Here is an 18,949-nt window from a genome sequence, read left to right as displayed (position 1 = left end):
AAGACCAAGGCAGTAGTGTATACTTCATCAAGGCCGCTGCCAAGTACAAGGGGGCTTTGAAGGGGACTCGGGACTACCCTTACGCATAGATGATGGATGGCTCTATTATTTTCATGTGTGAAGAGTATGGTAGCAGGTATTCTTCACTAAATACGGCATATGAATCCCACATTGCATTGATTCAGAGGTATTTAATCGTTTAAATTCTTACATTGTAAGACCCTGTCAAGTCTGAATGTCGGTAGGAACCGAAAGGAGCACCACATTCTTGAAAATATATATAAGAAAGATACAAAACTAAGCTTCTGTAACACATAGTCCACCATATAGCTCCAGTATCCCTCTCTGGATCTTCAGTTCTTTAATGCGGATGGAGGACCCTGGATGGCAGTACCCAGGGTGAAGGTCAATCCTGTTGCATCTATTCATGTCCAACACGTGACCTCCACCGGAATGCTAGAAACAAAAGGCCCACTACAGTAGTAGCTTAACCTAGGAGTAAGTTAAGCGTTGATTTAGTTGCGGTAGGGTGGTCGCTGCTAAAAAGTTGCGCCTATAAGTGTTCCACGAAGCAGTGTGGGGCTCGAGATGCGAGCTCTGTGCCGTGATTGGATTTTTAATGCAAGATGACGCGAACACCGGGGTGGAAACACATGGTTCGCAGAGGCAACCACTCTGGCAGTTACATGATTTGACCTGGCCGAAATGCGGCTCAGAATACGGCGGCTCGGGATCGTATAACATAGAAGGGCCATTTCTCTTTTGCTCGTGTACCTCTGATAGCCTCAATAGTCTCAACAGCCTCATGGTCATGTACACCCTACGAGGGGCAAAAGGCAGCATCCATATTTCTGAGGGGTCGCATATAAAGAGCCGATCTCATCTCGAAAGATGACAATGATCACTAGCTCAGTATTCAACAATAACTTACTCGTCTCATCTGATCTCAACTCAAATCTTCGCCATGGCCTGGCCTCTATACAACGACAACACTTGGATGCCTCAGAACCAGAGCCAAAGTGAATTCTTCCCAACAACCCACAACAACCTATCTCAAAACACGATCTTCGCCACTTTATTCGAGGATGTTCCTCTACTTCCTGTGGACCAGTATTTAGATTTAGGCCAGTTCTCTTTCAACACAGATACTGGAACTATACCAACTCGAGCTTCGTCTACCTATAATACACCTACACCCACACCTACAAACCCGGACGACACTGTCGACGATCATCCAATCTGCTCGCAGCAGATTGACTACCAACCCTGTCAGGGAAAAAGCAAAGGCAAGGATAAGCCCAGGTCGGTACATCCATTTCATCACACACAATCTATTGATCCACTGACACCCTATCACCCAACAAAAGCCAAGGCAAAAGCCTCTCTCCTCTAAAATGCCGCTGGGAAGGCTGTAAAAGACGCGGCTCATTCTCAAACAGAGCTTCTCTGAAACGACACGTCGAAACCCAACATCTCAATCCACAATCTTTTAGATGTTCACATAATGGGTGGGGTATGGTTTTTAATCGGATGGATAATCTTAGACAGCATTTTCGGGCTGTTCATTAATTCATTTCAGTCTTCAATGGGTTTGTGCTTAGGGATAGTTGGTTTCGGTTTTGGCTTGGTTCAAGAGAAATAATGTTCCCCGATAGTGTATAAGATGTATGATAATATCACGTGATGTGCCATTGAGGACCGACGTGCAGACAGCGCTTTGGGCTGTTCATTAGTTTTTCAGCCAATGGGTTGTGTTTAGAGTTAGTTGGTTATTTTTGCGCTTGGTCCAATAGAAATACACTGGCGAAGTATCCTAATAGATGTATAATGTATCACGTGATATCTGATTTGAGCCCGCATGCAGACAGAACTTGTAACTACTTTACTTATATTATATTACGTCTACTTACTTGGTACGAGGCACCAACTACATCTTCAGAAGAACGAATCACGGTCATAAATCATTATTGCGGACATCCACAACACGACATGCAGCTGAACCCGCGTAAAAAATTTATCAAGATCATATCACCTATTCGCCAAAACCAAGAAAGAGAATCGCATCGCATCAGAGTCTTAAGGCACCCAAGACCACGGGTACTTCGCAGTCCATCCCAGGTAAGGGGGGTTGGGGTTCTAGTAAAAACTCTCAACAATACTCTCCTTCTGCGGCCCACCACCAGCACCAGGCGCCGCCATCTCACCGAGGCGGAAAACACTCTCAATAACACTCAGTTCAGTGGCGGTGGTATCAAGACCCGTAACCGCAAGCCAGTCGTTCACAACCATACCCGCACCCACAACCGGCGAACCGCGATTCACGGAGCCCGCCACGAGCGGGACTTGCAGCAGCGAGGAAAGCTCGTCTTGGTCCCGGATTGAGGTCTTCGGATGCACGATGCCGCCTGCGTTGCTGAGGGCCATGTAGGAGCCTGTCAACACGTTGTCGGCGACTGTTTGGCGGAAAACTTCTACGCCGAGGGTGTCGGCGATGCTGGACAGGGAATTAGCTTGAATTAAGAAATGAGGGGGAAGGGGGGAAAGGCGAACATCTCCTCAGTCTCCCGCTCCAAATCAGGATGAACGATCGCGACGTGGTCGTTGCAGCAGATTACGTTGCCCAGGGCGCTGAGACGCTCTTCTATGCGTTGGATTTTGACGGTGTCGGGCAGCGTGTTGCGGAGGTGTTGGAGTTCTTGGTCGGTTGTTGTTGTGGGGACGAGGAGGCCGTTTTTGTTACTATCCCCTCGTTAGCACCTTATCCTTTACCCTCCATCTTATATTGCTCTTTCTTGTGGTGCAGCCACTCACCCAACAGTTAACCGACCAACAATTCGAGTTCCGGCAATGGTAGCATGGCAAATGGGGATGATGTCCTGCAATTCGGCTTCGAAGACACTACCAACACTATCAGTATGTATTCCTTCTGACTTGCGTTTCTTTTCGAGGTGAAAATTGAGGGAGGGGGCGGGGTCACCTGTAAAAGTTCTCCGAAGCACCGACCGCAACGACAGCGTAGGAGTTTGTCAGGCGGGCGAAGACGCCGACCCTACAGCAATTAGCATCAGTTTCAAATAACTGCAGAAATGGGAACTGGATGGGTGGTGCTGGACTTACTCATTGGAGTTTTCGAATTGCGCGCGCACAGCCATGGTGGGGTCTCTGCGAAAACTTGAAGGTGAAGTCGAACTTGGAGGTGAAGCGGAGGGCGAGAAGCTCAAACTGAGCAGATAATTACAGGTGTATTTGAGGCTGACGTCCTCAGGATGCGAGCAGAGCAGAGCTTTAAAGCCGCAGTCGGATGAAGTGAAAAAGACAAAAGCTCGCGCCAATCATCGGCTTGGCGTTTTGCCCCGCCGGTGGAGCCGAACTTCACCAGTCAAGTACCAGTACTTCAGACACACACAAATTTGGGAGGGGGAAGGTACCAGTACTTACTGAGTCATCTTAAGCGGTGATTCATTTGGAGTCACCTAGACTACTACTTACTACTGGGATTGGTATTGGTGGAGTGCTGTGACTAGTTATGAGGCTGTGCTGACTACCCGACTGTAGGTACCAGGAATGAACGAAATGGAAAAGAATATGATGAATTCAACGACTTGGGTGACTCCATAAGATAAACGAATCCAAGGTGAAAATGAAGAAAAAAATGAAAGATAAAAACCAAAAAAAAAATAGAATCAAACTCGCGAATGTGCAGCGCCACGCTAAGTGAAAAAGATAAAAATAAAAATAAAGTACAAACCGGTGGAAACTCAGAAAAGGCAAAAAATTAACAAAAGGGGAATCGTGATGGTACATCTGCCCTTCGTTTCGGTGGCAGGTGGTGGTGGTACAATTTTTTGTAGATTCCCTGAAGGGATGGATCTACTGTGCCGTGCTGTGCACTGTGCAGAGCTGGTTTCTACCAGCTAGTCGCGCTTAGTAGCGACGGGGTGGAGGTGGAGGTGGCTGCCCATGGGGGGAGTGGCCATGGGGTGACTGAAAGTAGATTTGGGCGGGACCGGGAGGTGCTGGGTGTCCTGGAGGAGGCGGGGCGCCTGCAGGGGGCCCGGGGAAATAGTTCGGGAGTGGTGGCAGACGCTGGAAGTTTGAGCCTGGGGGAGGTGGCAGTTGAGGCGGGCCAGTCATGCTGAAGGGGTCGGGCAGACCCAATTGGCCACGAGCAGGCAGGAGACGACGCGGTTGCTGGGTAGGTGTGGGACGAGGAAGAATGAAGGAGCGCGGATCGGTAGGTCCATGGGCCAGACTCGGCGGAGGCTGTGACTGAAGGAGTTGGCGGCTGGCGGGAGACATGGTGGGATCGCTTATTCGGGGTAAGAGGGTTTGGCTTTGATTTTGGGTCGGTTCGGACAGAGCTGTGTCCGCGAGCATCGAGAGGGCCTTGGGGGAGATGTCAAAGGCACTGTCGCCGCCCCAGGGCATGGGTTTTTCGTCGGCGACTGCTTCCGCCGCGTTCAGGAGGCTTGCGATGGTCTGACGGGCTTCGTGGCCTCCGGGGGAAACGGCCGAGTTCAATGCCTGCATTTGCGGGTTGAGGTCCTCGCCCATTTGTGCCTTAATCAGGAAGTCCTCCCAGGAGTTCATGCCGCGGTCATACGCGTTGGCACCGTCGGGGTCCCGCACAGCTTCAGCGAAGAAGCCGCGCTCGACTTCCTGGGTACCGAGTTTGCCGATTCGGAAGAGGTAGTTCGGTTCTTCGGCGTCTGGGTCCGATCCATCGGTCTGTCACGAGAATGTTAGTTGTGATATCAAAATGAAAGATAAACTGCTAGTATGTACCTCGGTATGCTCATCGTCTTCTGCGGCTCGACGGCCTGTGACGAGCTCCATGTATTTGCCGCGAACGGCATGGAACATCTCTTCTTGGATGTTCTCCAGTTGCTCCTATAGAATATCAGTATAGCTCCGAGTCAGTGTAGAGGAGAAAAAAAAAAAAAAAAAAAACCACATACATTTGCCTTGGCCTCAACCACATGGATCTGCCCGGCATACACCCGGTTCTCCGAGTCGACCTTCAGGTCGTACTCATCCCGGAATCGAGTCAGCGCCTTGGTCTGGTACTCGGCCAGTTCGCGCTGGACTTGGGCGAATTCGGGACAGTCCTTGTGCGCATTCTTGTCGCGCATCAACTTGGTCATGGTGTGATCGGCCAGCACATTCAGTGCGACCTGCTGGGCATTTCCGACTTTCTTGAAGAGCATCGCGAGCTCTTCCTGCCGACTCTTGATGGGCTGCGTGTCGGGAATGGGTGATGGGGTGCGGCGTCGACACTCGCTGTCCCAGATCTCATCTTCGATCCGCTTGCCGCCGCGACCCCGGGAAGCTGCCGATGCGCGAGCACGGCCACGGCCTCGTCCGCGGGCTCGGGCTACTGTTGCTCGAACTGGGCCCAATGCGCCGCCGCGACTGCCTCGTCCCCCACGACCCCGGCCTCGGCCTCGACCACGATACCCGCCTCGGCTGCCACGGCCGCCGCGACCTCTAGTCGTGGCGGGCGGAGCTTCGGTGGCATCGTCGTCTTCGGCTGAGGCCATGGGCTCGTCGGGGGAGGTGACGGGCTGAGACTGAGACGTGGGTTCGTTCCCACTTCCATTCACCGCGCTTTGATCGGCATCGGCAGTCGGCTCGTCCTCTTCAATCTTGGGCTTCTTGGAAGCCGGCTCGGAGTGCGCCCGGGTCTCGGGACCTTCACTCTCGTCTTTCATCTCGGTGGACTTGCGCTTGCGCGAGAGACGCGGAGATGACATACGTCGAGAAGGTTGAGGTTTCGGAGACTCCACTTCTTGGGAGTAGGTGGGTGCAGAGGCGGAGTAAGTCGAGTCACCTTGTTCTTCAGTAGTAGTGAGATCTGCCCGGGTTTCCTGTTCGGGCGATGTAGCTTGCGTCTGCGGCCCTGGAGAACGGGCCTTTTTGAGTTGCGGGCCGGGCTCAAAGTCTTCGTCGTATTCTTCCTTGTGCGACGAACCGTCTGCGAATTCTTCATCGTCATCTTCATCATCATGGTCGGTCTGCTCGGGCTCACCCGCTTTGGTGGGAGTTTCATAATCTCGAGTCAAATCCGCCTTCAATCGAGACGATTGGCGACCGGACTGGCGTGCAGACTGGCGCGTAGTACGTGAAGATTCAGGGACTGCCATCGCACGCTTTGAGCGACGGCGCATGGGAGTTTCCGGGTTTGCTGAACCCGTGGGGGTGCTTGACTGCGCAGTCGATGCCTCGAGCTCTTGCTCTTCAGATGGGCTGTGGAGTTCACGCAGGGTGGCTTTTGGCACCTTGAATCGAACAATCAAGCGCTTGCGCTTTTCGGGCGGGGGCGACTCGACATTGTCTTCTTCTTCCTCATCAGAAGACGAGGACGACGAGGACTCAGACTCCACACGAGCAGCACGCGCAGCCTGGCCCCTGGTAGCCCATCGGCCGCCTCGACCACCGCGGCTACCGCTACGGCTGCCCCGGCCAGTGCCTGGTTTGAGTGTCAATAATTTTGCTAGAAAAACAAAGAAAAATAAAGGAAGAAAAATACACTTACCTCGCCCGCGAGGCGATGGCGCAGGAGCGACCATTCGTGAAGTGGCGCGGTTCTTGCGTCTGCCAACCATTGCGATCTGAGGGTTGTCAGTAATTGTGAAGGGCGGGAGACCGGAAGGAGTGGAGCAGGGGGCAGTCCGTGGAGAATAGCGTCAGACTTTGAAAATCAACAACAAAACGAGTAGACGCCGCCCAGGACAGAACGAGGTCAGAAAAAAAAAAGTAGAAATCACATACAGCGAGCAGTAGAATGAGAATTTGCGAAGAAAGAGTTGCAAAGTACCGCAGGAATGGGGCGGCCGGGGGGATTTTATCCACGCAGCCGCATTCACTGGCGATGGCGAAGAATCGAGCAGCGCAATGAATGGAGACAGTGAATGGGAAAAACCAGACAGGCAGGAATAAGGAAACGATGTACTGAAACGGAAAATAGAGACAGGCAGAGTGAATGCAACGGGCATTCGATCTGTGGAGGGAATGGGAATGGTAATGGAAAAAAGGGACGCGACAGTAGCCGACACAGCAAGTAAAGAAACAGCGGAGAAAAGAAGAAAGAATGCAAAGATTTGAACATTCAAACTCGAAACACGGGCTTGGACTGGAAACAGGGCAAGGCGTGGGGGATGCGAACGCGACTAGCACTTACGGCAGAGGGACAGACGAACTACTCGGGTCGCAGGGTTTGACGGGGCGCACCAGCAACCAGCATGTAATAAAGAAAGTCTGCAGGTGTAAAAGAGACAGACCGAGAAAGAATAAGACTTAAAAAGGGACAGAAAAGGCAGAAGCAGCTCTGGACTGTACGCGGCGAGGCGGATGGAGTGGAGGCGGGAGAGAGAAAGAGAGATTCGGAGGAGAAATTCGAAAGTAGGGATTCGGTGGTTTTTCCCGCGCGTGTCGACGGCTCGGCCCAGCCACACGAGAATCAGTGGTGAGTATACAGTAGTAGGAGCTTATAGAATACATTAAAAGAATCTGGATGTTTAGTCGATTGTCTCCAATCGCTATTCTTCTTCTTCTTGGAGCTGTTCTGCCTTCGCCGGACGCGGCTGAATGCCACCTAAGAGGGGGCTCCGCTGTCGGGTGCTCCCACTACTAATTTAGTGTAGTATGCTACACACATACTATGAGTAGCAGCCACTCGACTACACTACATTGATGAGGATGGTGTTTGTTGCAATCGGGATAAGAGCAATAAATAGATAAATATATTAGAAAAAACGCCTAACTCCGTCATATCTCATAATGTCCATTATCATCAGATCAATCGTCCCCTCCCATCCCATTACTCCCATTATTCCTCCCCAACTAACATAGACCCTACTTCTCCTCAGGCGACTCACTGAGCTCAAATCGCCTCTCAGATGAAGGCGACGGCAACGGCGAACGATTCTCCCGCAACGACCGCGCAGACCGCATCCGCGTCAGCGTCTGCTGCGTAATCATCTGCCCAGCAGACGGCGACGCCATCACACAACTCCCTGGTCCAGGCGTCGGCGATGGACAGGGACTATTTGATCGGAAGAGCGGGTGGATATTCTCCTGTCCCTCGAAGGTGGTGATGGATGCCGCGGGCGAGGCCGGGGCGTCGAGGTAGCTGCATGTTGATGTGGTTGAGGGTTGGCGGATGAGGGTGTTGAGTGAGGCGGTTGGTGCGCGGAGGCTGGGTGTGCTGCGAGTGCTGCCCCCGTGGAGGAAGGGTCGAGTGTCTGGGTATGGGAGGGTGGGACTGGGTTCAGGTTTGGTTGGGGAGTCGCCGGAGGAAGTGGTGAAGATTGAGTGCCGGTCTTTGTCAAGGTCGAGGGTGCAGCCTGAGAATCGGGTTGCATTTAAGTGCCGTGGGAATTTGCGCAGAGAAGAGCGTCTTGTGTCAAATTTGGGCGAGTCCGGGTCTGTGACTGCGCGGGAGGGTGGTGTGATTGTTGTTCGTGAGTCGAGGGTTTTGAGCTCCGAGTTGTATGTCTGTGGCCAGGCGGGGCTGGGTGTTTGTTTGAGGGAGACAAGTATGTATCCGTAGTATGCACCCTGCGTCAAGAGGGAAAAGGCCCAGAAGATGGAGCGGGCGATGAAGAGAGATTGTTGGTTCGTGGTGGAGAGGAGCTCGTCTTTGGTCACTGTGCCGGTGACCGAGGCCGCGGCGATGAGGAGGTAGGTGCCGGCGAAGTAAAAGACTCCCTGCTTCCATTTGGACCATTGCGTATTGCTTTGGATGTCTTTGTGGAGGATCACGGCGAGACTGGTGAGAGTGGTGCAGGTGAGGACGCTCAGGGCCACCGGGGCCAGGCCGGCTGCTGCGGTGTGGGCGGGTGTGGATTGTAATGCGGCGTAGGCGAGGCCATTGAGGATTGTCACAAGCAGAGCTGTGAAGAGAGTGGTTCCGGTGAGGATGTAGAAGAGCATTGTGGACTACAAAGATTGTGTTGTATGGATGAAGGAAAGAATGATCAGATCAATAGAAAGAATGGAGTGATATGATCTGATCTGGTCTGCCTCGAAATTCTAAGGAAAGAAGAAACGAGTTCAGCAGCACAAGGGCATGCAAGCAGAGGCATGGGATATTTATGATGGATGCTCGCGTGGAACAGACGGGACGGCCCAGCGGCGTGGCTCGAAGCATATCGGGATGCGGATCGGTAGACCTGAGGGGAGTCAACATGTCGAATTGACCTGAGTGATCCAAATGACCCATCAACCCAGGAACATGGTTAAGGTCTGATCTGCACTACTTTGATGTATGTCAGTATGTCGGACGGGACGGGGAGAGACAGTGAAGCCCCGTCGATACTACACTACAGTAATACCCAATCAATCATCCTTCGATGCAGAATCATTGCATTTGTCTGAGCCAATAAACGAGCGCGGTGGACATCTCCCGCTGCTACGCTGTCCGGGGAAGAAGTCCAGACCCTGCGAGCCACTTCATAGTGCGGTCCATCAGACCGCTAGTCAGGAACTATCCATCTGACAGATCGCACCCGCGAACCGAGCGAGAATCCATCGTCTGCCCGGGTTGTCGGGATTAGCGTGGATCCCCGCTGATGTGATGTGTCGTTTCGCAAGAATTTTCCGCTTATACGACTGTAGGCACAGGTTCAGCATTGCGGAATTGAATGAAAGAGGATTGAGATTAAGATTGAAAATGACGAGGTTCTGCTGGATTGGTTCTTCCATGGAGGCCAATGCTGCCAGTGTAGTCAATAATCCTGGGGAATGTCTCCATGGTTCCGAGCGGTCGGTTGGCGTGTCACTTGCGGCAGAAGGCTGGGGGGATCGGCCATTGTTATTTGTCAATCAGGTCAGCCGAGGATTCGGCCCTCAATGGTGTTTGTTTCCCCGTTGTGGTTCGCTTGATCGCGAGGCTCAGTGGAGCGAGTGCCTAGGTATGGCTGCGCCGGGAGGGTACCTGCGTGTATCCATTGCTCCAGACTACAGTATTGAGCCACCATGGTATCGACGGAGTGAGATGGACAGCTGTGAGGGGCCAATCAGGAAGTTCGTTGGTTATTTCAAATCGCATGCTCCTTTCCCTCGGGGTATATGCCAGAGCACCGGGTACTGAGTATGCAGATCAGCCTCATCAAGGACCTTGGAGACGAGAATGGAGACAGCCAAAATCATTCGTGTGCATCAGAACATGTCCAATTGATACTGTATGGTAAGGCAATGTTTTCATGCATTGCCCTGACTGACAGTAGTGATGACAACATTGTGTAGATTCCAGGGTCTTCCAAGTGGGGCGGTGTGGCTGCCGCCTGAGGCATCTCAGTTTCTCCATCGTCGTCACTTCTTCAGCGCCCCTCTTGTCGACTCGGGAACTGCTACCCACTTCCACATTTTCTCCCTCTCCATCCCTCTCTCCCGACAAGATGAAGCTCACTTTCAAGGTCCGTCTCTCCCCCCATCTTCTATGAATCATTCTTGCTTCGTCTACGACCGCGCCTCTTTGACGCCTGCTGACCTGCCTTGCTGCCGTACAGGATCTGAAGCAAGAGAAGTTCGTAATCGAGGTCGAGCCCTCCGAGACCGTATGTCCACCCATCGTGTCTGCGGTGCCCGCTGTGTTGAATCCATGGATGCGGGGCTAATGCTGTTACAATAGGTTCGTGAAGTCAAGCAGAAGATCGCTCAAGAGAAAGGCGAATATGAGGCGGAACGTATGAAGGTGATCTATTCGGGTATGTCAGATTCTGCAGCAGATGTGAAGGTCAGGCAAGCTGACAAGTTACAGGCAAGATTCTCCAGGATGACAAGACCGTCGAATCTTACAACATCCAAGAGAAGGATTTCCTAGTCTGCCTGCCCTCGAAGGTATTTCTTCCCCACCCTCTCTTACTGTGTATGGAGCTAATCTTGGATCCTATGACAGGGCCCCAAGCCTGCTGCTTCTGCTTCCTCTGCTGTTTCTGCTTCCTCTGCTGCGCCCGCCACCCCAGCTCCCCGAACTCCTGCTGCGACCCCGGCTGCTCCTGCGCCCGCCGCTCCGGCTCCTGCTAGCTCGACTCCCGTTGTCCCTGCGACTCCTACTCCTGCTGGTGCCCAGGCCCAGCCCGCCGCCTTTGGCGATCCTTCTGCGTTGGCCATGGGCTCTGCGGCCGAGGGTGCTGTGACGGAGATGGAGGCGATGGGTTTTGCCCGCAGCGACATTGACCGCGCCATGCGGGCGGCTTTCTACAACCCGGACCGTGCTATTGATTATCTTTTGAACGTACGGACCATCATCAACACGGAAACTCAAAAATGAATGGCACTGATTTCTTCCAGGGTATCCCCGAAAACATCCAACGCGAGCAGCAACAGGCCCAACAACAACAGCAGCAAGACCGCACCCCTGCCCCTGCTCCCGCCCCCTCCGCCGAAGACGCCGCCGCCGCTGCCGCTCTGGGCGGTGACGAGGGTTTCAACATGTTCGAGGCGGCCGCACAGGCCGGTGAGGGCGGTGGTCGTGGAAACCGGTCCGGCGGTGGCGAATCCCTCGCCAATCTGGACTTCCTCCGTCAAAACCCCCATTTCCAGCAGTTGCGGCAGCTCGTCCAGCAGCAGCCGCACATGCTCGAACCAATTTTGCAACAGGTTGCCGCCGGTAACCCCCAAATTGCCCAGATCATCGGCCAAAACTCCGATCAGTTCCTGCAACTTCTGAGTGAGGACCTTGAGGATGATGAGGCTGCGCTGCCGCCGGGTACACAGGCTATTTCTGTAACGGAGGAGGAGCGGGATGCTATTGAGCGGGTGAGTGTCCCAAGCAGATTTTGTCTCTTTCTGAGAATGCTATTGCTAACGACTTCTCTTCATCAGCTCTGCCGACTCGGCTTCCCCCGCGATTCCGTCATCCAGGCCTACTTCGCCTGCGACAAAAACGAGGAACTAGCCGCCAACTTTCTCTTCGACCAGCCGGATGACGATGAGGAGTAATTTATTTTTCTGTCTCTGACTCTCCTACCCTCTCGCTTTTACGTTCTGATGAATACCAAGCATGCTGTTCATTTTACCCTTCCCCTTTTCCCTGCACAGCAGCACCGCGATGACCCGTCTGCGGGCTTGCTGACGATATGCGCGGGTCTCTGACCCTTTTCGACGAAACGACTTTCATGTACTTAACCACCTAATGGGCAAAATGGGACGTTTTCGCTAATATTGTATGAGTGTAGGTGTAGATGTAGATGAGTACAGTAGGAGAGGGGAGTGAGTTTTTTGTGGATGGTGTTTTAGGGTTGGATGGCTTTTAGATCTTTTGGAATGTTCACAAGGGTGGTGCTGTGGTCTACCTGTGATGTGATGGCAACACTCCTACTGTAGGATTAAGGTGTATAGACCGTATGTATGCTTGAATGATTGGTAAATGATACGGAATCCGTAGGTTGGATCTGAGCAGGCTGCTTTTGGTTAGGAACGCTAGGTGGATACCTCCTCCAAGTGCTCCGTCGCGAGAGTATCTATGGTTCAGTCTACTCTCGATTTGCAATGTACTCAGAGTTGTAACATCCAGGATTGTCGCTAGATATTTCACATTAGATCACATCGTATTTTACGTGTATGAGTTATGTGTAACTAGCTACCGTGACTGTAGATCACATCCGTTATATATCGCGGAAGGAAGTCAGCTGGCCCCACCACATGAACACTGCAGTAACACTTCACATGGACAATGTCATCAGACAACCACAATGTGAGAATATTTTTGATGAGTATTGATCCACACGAATCAAAATCACACTTGAGTAAGTGAGCCGTGCTGAATACATCTATGGTCGGTCCGAGTAAATCCAATCACACATTTTTTGAGTATGAGTATGAGTATATCAAAGTCCCCTATGGGTAGTATTCATCCATCCAATTCCAGTACCGGGTATCTAAATCCACCCATGCAATATCTCCATTCGAACAAAACAAAAATAAAAAATATAAAAATATTTTTTCAAGCCCGAAAGCATTAAGAAATCATTTCCAGACATCAGCTATTTGCAACTCCTCCTAACAGACCAAACCCCCAACCCCCGTCTCCCAACAACCCGCTTAACTGTCTCAAGAACACCATCATCGACAAAATCTAGATCATCCAGATTGATATGGTTTCGATAAGACCAGAGGCGGTAAAGGCGGAGGTCCTGACTGGACGTTTCAGAAGCAGATTCCGCGACGTAGGAATCCAAGAATGTAGCAGATGTAGGCGCGACGAGGTAAATATGTGAAGAAAGCGGACAGGGCGGGACGGTATTCTCGAGGGTGGAGAGCATTTCCAATCCCGGGACGCCCATTAGGTCGATCGTGTTGATGCTGGTGGTATCGTCTGCGCCGAGAAGCCACTGAGGCGGGGAGTATGTTTTCCACCAAAAGACGCTTGATTCCCGGGTGGTGATCCCCTGCGCGGCGGTGTTGGTGTTTATTATACCGCGCATCGCGAGTTGTGTTGGGACTACGCCGCCTTGGTGGTAGACGCCCATTAGGAAGCCCATGGCCGCGTTGAAGAGGATCCAGACGGCTAAAAAGAGGCGGGAGCGGTGCATGCGCACGCAGCTGAGGAGGAGCGGGACGGCGGGGAGGAGGAAGCGTGGTTCTTGGTGGGGGAAGATTGAGAGGAGGAGGGTAGCGGAGAGGGCGGAGAGGGCGCGGACGTTCCGGATCCAGCGGAGGTTTAAGGGGAAGGTGCAGAGGGAGAGGAGCATTGCTATGTAGGCTGGGCCGAGGAGTTGGAGGAGGTTGGCTGTGAAGTGTTGGTGGTGTGGGTGGAGGCCGTGGGTTGCGAGGTTGCTTGTGTTGGTGTTGTAGAGGATGTTGTTTAAGGGGGTTATTATGGGGGCGTGGAGGGTTTGGAGGAGAGAGTTGTTTTCTCGGTAGAAGGTTGTGTCGATGTGGATTGCAATGAGGGAGAAGAGGAGGGCGAAGGTGAGGATTGCTGCGAATGCGGAGGGTCTGTGACTGGCATCAGTATAGCGCAGGACTTCGCGCATTGGGACTAGACTGACTTGCGCTGGAAATAAGGCAGCAATTGTAGACCCGGGAAGAGAAGAAAGGCAGGGAAGGTAATCCGGTTAAAGACGCCGACGACCGCGATGAAGGCGAAGACGGCGTAGGAGAAGAAGGACGAGCGTTCCTGTAAGTAAAAAGTCAGAACACCAAGAAGATGCGAAGGAGAGCTGCAGCGGGACAAACCTTATTCTCGACAATACGCCGAATCAAAACCAAACCCCAAGCCACCAACAAGGTCTCGAGGGCGTTGGAAAAGGTGTGCGTCTGATATGTCCAGGTGACATACGACGAGGCGACCAGCACGACCGTCGCGCGCCGGTGCCGCGGCGACGGCACCAGTTCATACACGGCCCAGTCCTCTAGTACAAAGCTCAGCAGGAACATGCCCGCGCGCAGGGCGTAGTAGACTAGCTGTGGCGGCGGGTTGCCGGACCCGATCTCCGTGTAGAACCATTTTAGTAGGCTCATCGGGACGTCGTAGATTGGCCATAGTGGGAAGACGCTGCGGATGGGCTGGGTGGTTGTGAATTCCCAGGGGAGTTTTGAGGGGTAGGAGAAGATGCGACCTGTAGTTTTGGTGTCAGTATGCTTAGTGTTGAGTGGAGAGCGTGGATGCGATGTGTCAATAGGAAGCGCGCGATCGCGACGTCGCGACAACGAGACCGCGACAACGAGTACCTTTGTTAACGCGGAGTAACACGTGTCGCGATCGCGTCCGATTGCATCGCATCAGCTGAAAGACAAAAAGAATGGGACATACCGGCAAAGAGTTCGGGGCCCTGGAAATTCTCATCGGGGTGGAGGTAGCTGGGCGAGAGCGCAAAGTAAACACGGATGAGCAGCAAGAGCAGGTAGGTTCGTCTCCACATGGTTTGAGGGCGCGCAGGACATGCTGTGAAAAAGCGCGAGAGTGAAAGGCAGGGACAAAGAGAAAAGTCTGGGAAGGTGAAAGAAGGAGATGCAGGAGACGCGACGGGATGGATGATATCAGCGACACTAGTCACCTCCGACTAGTCACCACAGAACATATAGTGTAAACTAGTTGGCCATCTTACCTGTCAACTTTTCTTAGCCCTATTCCCTATTGCCAGATGTTGAATTTATCTGTCACTTTTGCGTTGATGATCGCGATAATTTTTTTCCTTTTTTTTTTGCTGGTAGAAAAAGTAGTTTTGGATAGCTCTATTAATTCTTAGTGTACTCGACCTGGCCTGGCTTTTTAGTACTACCGCCTATGGTAGGTACTAAGACAATGAAACTAGAATCCCAGATCAAGTCCATTCTTTCACGAGTCATTAAACAATAATCTTCGTCAGTGGCTACTACTACTAGTACTATTCCTTTTCAGTCCCCGATACTTTTCTTAGCTATTCCAGGCTACTCTGAATGAAAGCAGAATAGGCCTAGTCGCCGGCTGCCTAACAAAGACATGGGGCCGAGCAAGTGCTGCACGCAGAGCCTCGTTGACTAACCACCGAAAACAAAACTCCCATCCCTCCTCACTTGCCACTTTTGCACCTTCCACCTCTGCTCTTCTCCCACACAACGTCTTGTATTCACCTGTTCACGCAGTTCACAGCAGTTTCTGTCGCCGTCATCGTTCTCAAAGTGTGTCCGCCTCATTCTGCCGTTCGCGGTACCCCGCCCGGCGTACCCCAACTCAGCTGTCCGCGACTCTAACCTCTCTTCACAGATTCACACCTCCACCATGGCTACCCCCCAGATCATCCTCACCAGCTCCGATGGAGTCGATGTCGCTGTTGGTAAGTCTGACCCTTCCTCTCCGAACAAAGAAGCCCAAGAACCACCCTCTGACTGAACCCGCAACAGAGCGCACCGTCGCTGAGCGCTCCGTCCTCATCAAGAATATGCTTGAGGATCTCGGCGATTCTGGCGAAGCGATCCCCATTCCCAATGTACGTGTGTTTCCAACCGGCAGCTACTCCGATATTCCCGGTTGTGGCAGATTGCTAATAGCTTTGTGAACAGGTCAACGAGGCCGTCCTCCGCAAAGTGATCGAGTGGTGCGAACATCACAAGAATGACCCCCCCTCTACCGGTGAAGACGAGGACAATCGTCGCAAGACGACCGATATCGAAGAGTGGGACCAGAAGTTTATGCAGGTTGATCAGGAGATGTTGTTTGAGATTATTCTGGTGAGTCCCGCCCGTTCTGCTCAGACAAAGACATGCTAACCCTGATGATTGCAGGCTGCCAACTATCTCGACATCAAGGCCCTCCTCGACGTCGGCTGCAAGACCGTCGCCAACATGATCAAGGGCAAGTCACCGGAGGAGATTCGCAAGACCTTCAATATCCAGAACGACTTTACCCCCGAGGAAGAGGATCAGATCCGTCGCGAGAATGAGTGGGCCGAAGAGTAAGTCCCCTGTCCAGACCTCTGCCGTGCCAAGGAGGCTCGTAAAGAATGCTTTGAGTAGTTAACATGTTCACTTCAATCTAGTCGCTAAACCGAGTCCCTGAATTGAATTGAATCCCTTGCTTACGACTCCTAATGTTCTGATACAAAATTTCCCTTATAGTACCCCTAAGGTATACTTGAATTGACCTCCCTTTGGACGTGTGCAGAGCTTGGATTTGGTCCCGCTGTTTGCTCAGACTGGGAGGTCCAGAGATTGAACAAATTTTGTCATTTCAATGCTATACATTTAAGATTGCTAGAGTAAGGTTTACTATCGTAAGATAGTAGGGTACGTTTGATGCTTGTAAAAGGTAGTTTTTGTCGTAGTTCTGCGATCGACAAAGAATCACCTCGAGCTAGCTTAGCAACTACCAAGGTTCATAGATAAAAGGAAACGGCAGATCTAAGCAGCTTGATTACACTAATTACGTACTCACCGGTCCTCAACGCTCCAAAAAAAAAGCATCAATGATCACGCCAACTAAAAGTCCCCTAAATAGCCATCCGTCAATCTGTCATCTACGCAGCTCACAATTACACGACTGACTCGTACCCCAACCATCATTATACATCAACAGATCAACATCAGAAAGCAGGGTTAGGGCTGAATATGCAGTACCACACCACCACCACCACCACCATCCCCTCCTGCTTCGAGCATTGGATAGATTGGGAGATCTTGTCCTGCTGAGACCCCTTCACAGCGTTTCATGATCGGGCTTTTTAATTTCATCCAGTGTTCACCCTGAAGGGAGAACGGACGGGTTTAGATTGGTTTCCTTCGCGCAACGCTTTCGAGGTTTAGATCCTCCACTTCTGCGTTGAATCGTGATTTCGAGGGTTGGTTGGTTGGTTGGCGGGTTGAAGTGAGAATGTTACTCTCACTTACCTTATCCGTCCGTGGGATATCTGATGAGACGCCAGATGGATGGGGCTTTCATTGACCGTGCGGAATGTGGAAGTGAGAATCCCGATGATTCGATCAGACCTTGACCAGTTGGGCTTTCATCGAGGAGTCTCGTCGATGAGTGAGGTGTCTTCGCATCGTATACGAGTTAATATTCATCTACCTCGCGCGCAGCTGTCGCCGCGAGGTTCGGGTCGGGTTGGGTTGGTGGTTCTGGGATCGAGGGAGTGAATAAAGAAAGTAAACTTACCTTTCGATGCCGCTCTAAGATTTGGTGTATGCGTCTGGCGACACATCGGTGAGATGGTGATGTAAAGATGGTAGAAAGCGTAAAGATCACAGAACGTCTGTCTACTCTACACATTGATGGATGGTTCGTCTTTAAGATGCCGGTATGCTACTCCGTCATCTACCCGAGTTCTGTGATGATTTGATTTTGATAGGCCTAATTTCTCAATTTGTAGGACTTCTGTCGCTTGTAAAAGTTATGAAGTTTCAGTGCAACTGACAGGACTATCTACAACGGCTCGTTCATACTGCGAGGTTGCTCAGGTACTCTTGAGTATGTAGCGTCATGCTGTCCAAGTTCCATTCATGGTTGCATATCAGAGATATTTTTAGGGGAAAAAGAATGCAGGATTATCCAAGCACGCAACCTTTTGAATAGAAATGCCAGATCGATGGAAATGACTTTCTATCCCGCCGATAGTATCTGTATCTGAATCGTACTCCGTAGTGAGGGGACAAATTGTGGGGACCAGTATGATTCAAGTAAGACAAGGGACACGGCGGTACATATGCCTTTTAAGAAAGTCCAGGCAGTCTCGAAAACTACCTCCAGATTGCCTGACCTGCCACACCCTACTGTACCCTGGGATTCCAGTTTAAACAGAGGCAGATCATCCTACGAACGCCTACAACCATACACACACTGCACACGCAGACAAACCATGCAGACAAAAGGGACGTCAATTGATTCCATCATTTTTGAAAAAAAGAAAACCCCGCCAAAACGGACAACCGGGTACCCAGTCTCCTTCATTCCATCCATCCACCATCTGTCCATTCGTGAAAACGTGATCGGCGGGATCGATCCCGGGGAATCGACAAAAGCGAAATATTGTACCGATTGATATGGATCTTGAGGAATAAAATGTACCTAGTAGGTACTTGATGTAGTTCTCCAGACTAGCGCGATCAAGAGGAGAGTACGGGGCAGGTTCGTCGATCGACTTTGAAATCTCGAAACATCGTCTCGGAGGGGGTAAGTCCGGACCTGAACTTAGACGTTCAGGCGGGACTTGCGCCAGTGCCGCCGCTTGGCGTTGTATCTGTGCATGTCAGTCTCATCCTTTTTTCCCATTCGAGTGCTGTCCGTCCGTCTCTCGGTAGTCCTGCGCTGACGGACTCGTTGCTTCGGAGGCTGTCGCATACCTGATGGTGTTGCCAGTGCGCAGACGAATCCACTGGGGGATGGGGCGGTTCTGGCGCTGAGCCTTAGCAAGCTTTTGCTTGGTGCGGAAGGTCTTGTGGCTCTGTTGGCGAAAATGGTGTTAGTCTCTGTCGAAATAAAAAATTCTGTGTCGGCGGCGGGGAAAACGTGTGGGCGATATCGATT

General features: G+C 51.8%; 8 protein-coding genes across 8 annotated transcripts; 3 read left to right on the top strand and 5 right to left on the bottom strand.

Moving 5' to 3' along the window:
- Window positions 1-964: 964 nt before the first annotated feature.
- On the top strand, window positions 965-1,185 carry N7532_007385 (uncharacterized protein; the record flags this gene model as incomplete). Its single annotated transcript, XM_056619878.1, has 2 exons — window positions 965-1,110; window positions 1,146-1,185. 2 exons carry the CDS (start codon window positions 965-967, stop codon window positions 1,183-1,185), a joined length of 186 nt encoding a protein of 61 aa, XP_056473244.1.
- Window positions 1,186-2,136: 951 nt separating this feature from the next.
- N7532_007384 (translation initiation factor 6) lies at window positions 2,137-3,152 on the bottom strand (the record flags this gene model as incomplete). Its single annotated transcript, XM_056619877.1, has 5 exons — window positions 2,137-2,494; window positions 2,551-2,739; window positions 2,812-2,898; window positions 2,978-3,049; window positions 3,118-3,152. 5 exons carry the CDS (start codon window positions 3,150-3,152, stop codon window positions 2,137-2,139), a joined length of 741 nt encoding a protein of 246 aa, XP_056473243.1.
- A 772-nt stretch (window positions 3,153-3,924) lies between these two features.
- Window positions 3,925-6,605, bottom strand: N7532_007383 (uncharacterized protein; the record flags this gene model as incomplete). The annotated part of the gene is made up of 4 exons (XM_056619876.1): window positions 3,925-4,728; window positions 4,786-4,890; window positions 4,959-6,469; window positions 6,536-6,605. The coding sequence occupies 4 exons, from the start codon at window positions 6,603-6,605 to the stop codon at window positions 3,925-3,927; spliced, it is 2,490 nt and encodes an 829-aa protein (XP_056473242.1).
- Window positions 6,606-7,854: 1,249 nt separating this feature from the next.
- On the bottom strand, window positions 7,855-8,934 carry N7532_007382 (uncharacterized protein; the record flags this gene model as incomplete). The annotated part of the gene is made up of 1 exon (XM_056619875.1): window positions 7,855-8,934. One exon carries the CDS (start codon window positions 8,932-8,934, stop codon window positions 7,855-7,857), a length of 1,080 nt encoding a protein of 359 aa, XP_056473241.1.
- A 1,466-nt stretch (window positions 8,935-10,400) lies between these two features.
- Window positions 10,401-11,946, top strand: N7532_007381 (putative UV excision repair protein (RadW); the record flags this gene model as incomplete). Its single annotated transcript, XM_056619874.1, has 7 exons — window positions 10,401-10,418; window positions 10,512-10,559; window positions 10,634-10,709; window positions 10,763-10,842; window positions 10,901-11,239; window positions 11,296-11,763; window positions 11,830-11,946. 7 exons carry the CDS (start codon window positions 10,401-10,403, stop codon window positions 11,944-11,946), a joined length of 1,146 nt encoding a protein of 381 aa, XP_056473240.1.
- A 1,043-nt stretch (window positions 11,947-12,989) lies between these two features.
- On the bottom strand, window positions 12,990-14,870 carry smp3 (glycosylphosphatidylinositol-alpha 1,2 mannosyltransferase smp3; the record flags this gene model as incomplete). The annotated part of the gene is made up of 4 exons (XM_056619873.1): window positions 12,990-13,944; window positions 13,998-14,125; window positions 14,185-14,567; window positions 14,762-14,870. 4 exons carry the CDS (start codon window positions 14,868-14,870, stop codon window positions 12,990-12,992), a joined length of 1,575 nt encoding a protein of 524 aa, XP_056473239.1.
- Window positions 14,871-15,709: 839 nt separating this feature from the next.
- skpA (SCF ubiquitin ligase subunit skpA) lies at window positions 15,710-16,386 on the top strand (the record flags this gene model as incomplete). The annotated part of the gene is made up of 4 exons (XM_056619872.1): window positions 15,710-15,764; window positions 15,832-15,917; window positions 15,991-16,158; window positions 16,213-16,386. 4 exons carry the CDS (start codon window positions 15,710-15,712, stop codon window positions 16,384-16,386), a joined length of 483 nt encoding a protein of 160 aa, XP_056473238.1.
- Window positions 16,387-18,613: 2,227 nt separating this feature from the next.
- On the bottom strand, window positions 18,614-18,866 carry N7532_007378 (60S ribosomal protein eL39; the record flags this gene model as incomplete). The annotated part of the gene is made up of 2 exons (XM_056619871.1): window positions 18,614-18,662; window positions 18,766-18,866. Coding segments are annotated over 2 exons (150 nt in total), but the record flags the coding sequence as incomplete, so codon positions are not given.
- Between the last annotated feature and the right edge of the window lie 83 nt (window positions 18,867-18,949).

The sequence above is a fragment of the Penicillium argentinense genome, assembly GCF_028826775.1.
Source record: "Penicillium argentinense strain IBT 30761 chromosome Unknown utg000006l_segment0_segment0, whole genome shotgun sequence".
NCBI lineage: Eukaryota > Fungi > Ascomycota > Eurotiomycetes > Eurotiales > Aspergillaceae > Penicillium > Penicillium argentinense.
The sequence above is the reverse complement of the archived record's forward strand: the minus strand, read 5'-3'. Positions and strand labels throughout refer to the sequence as shown.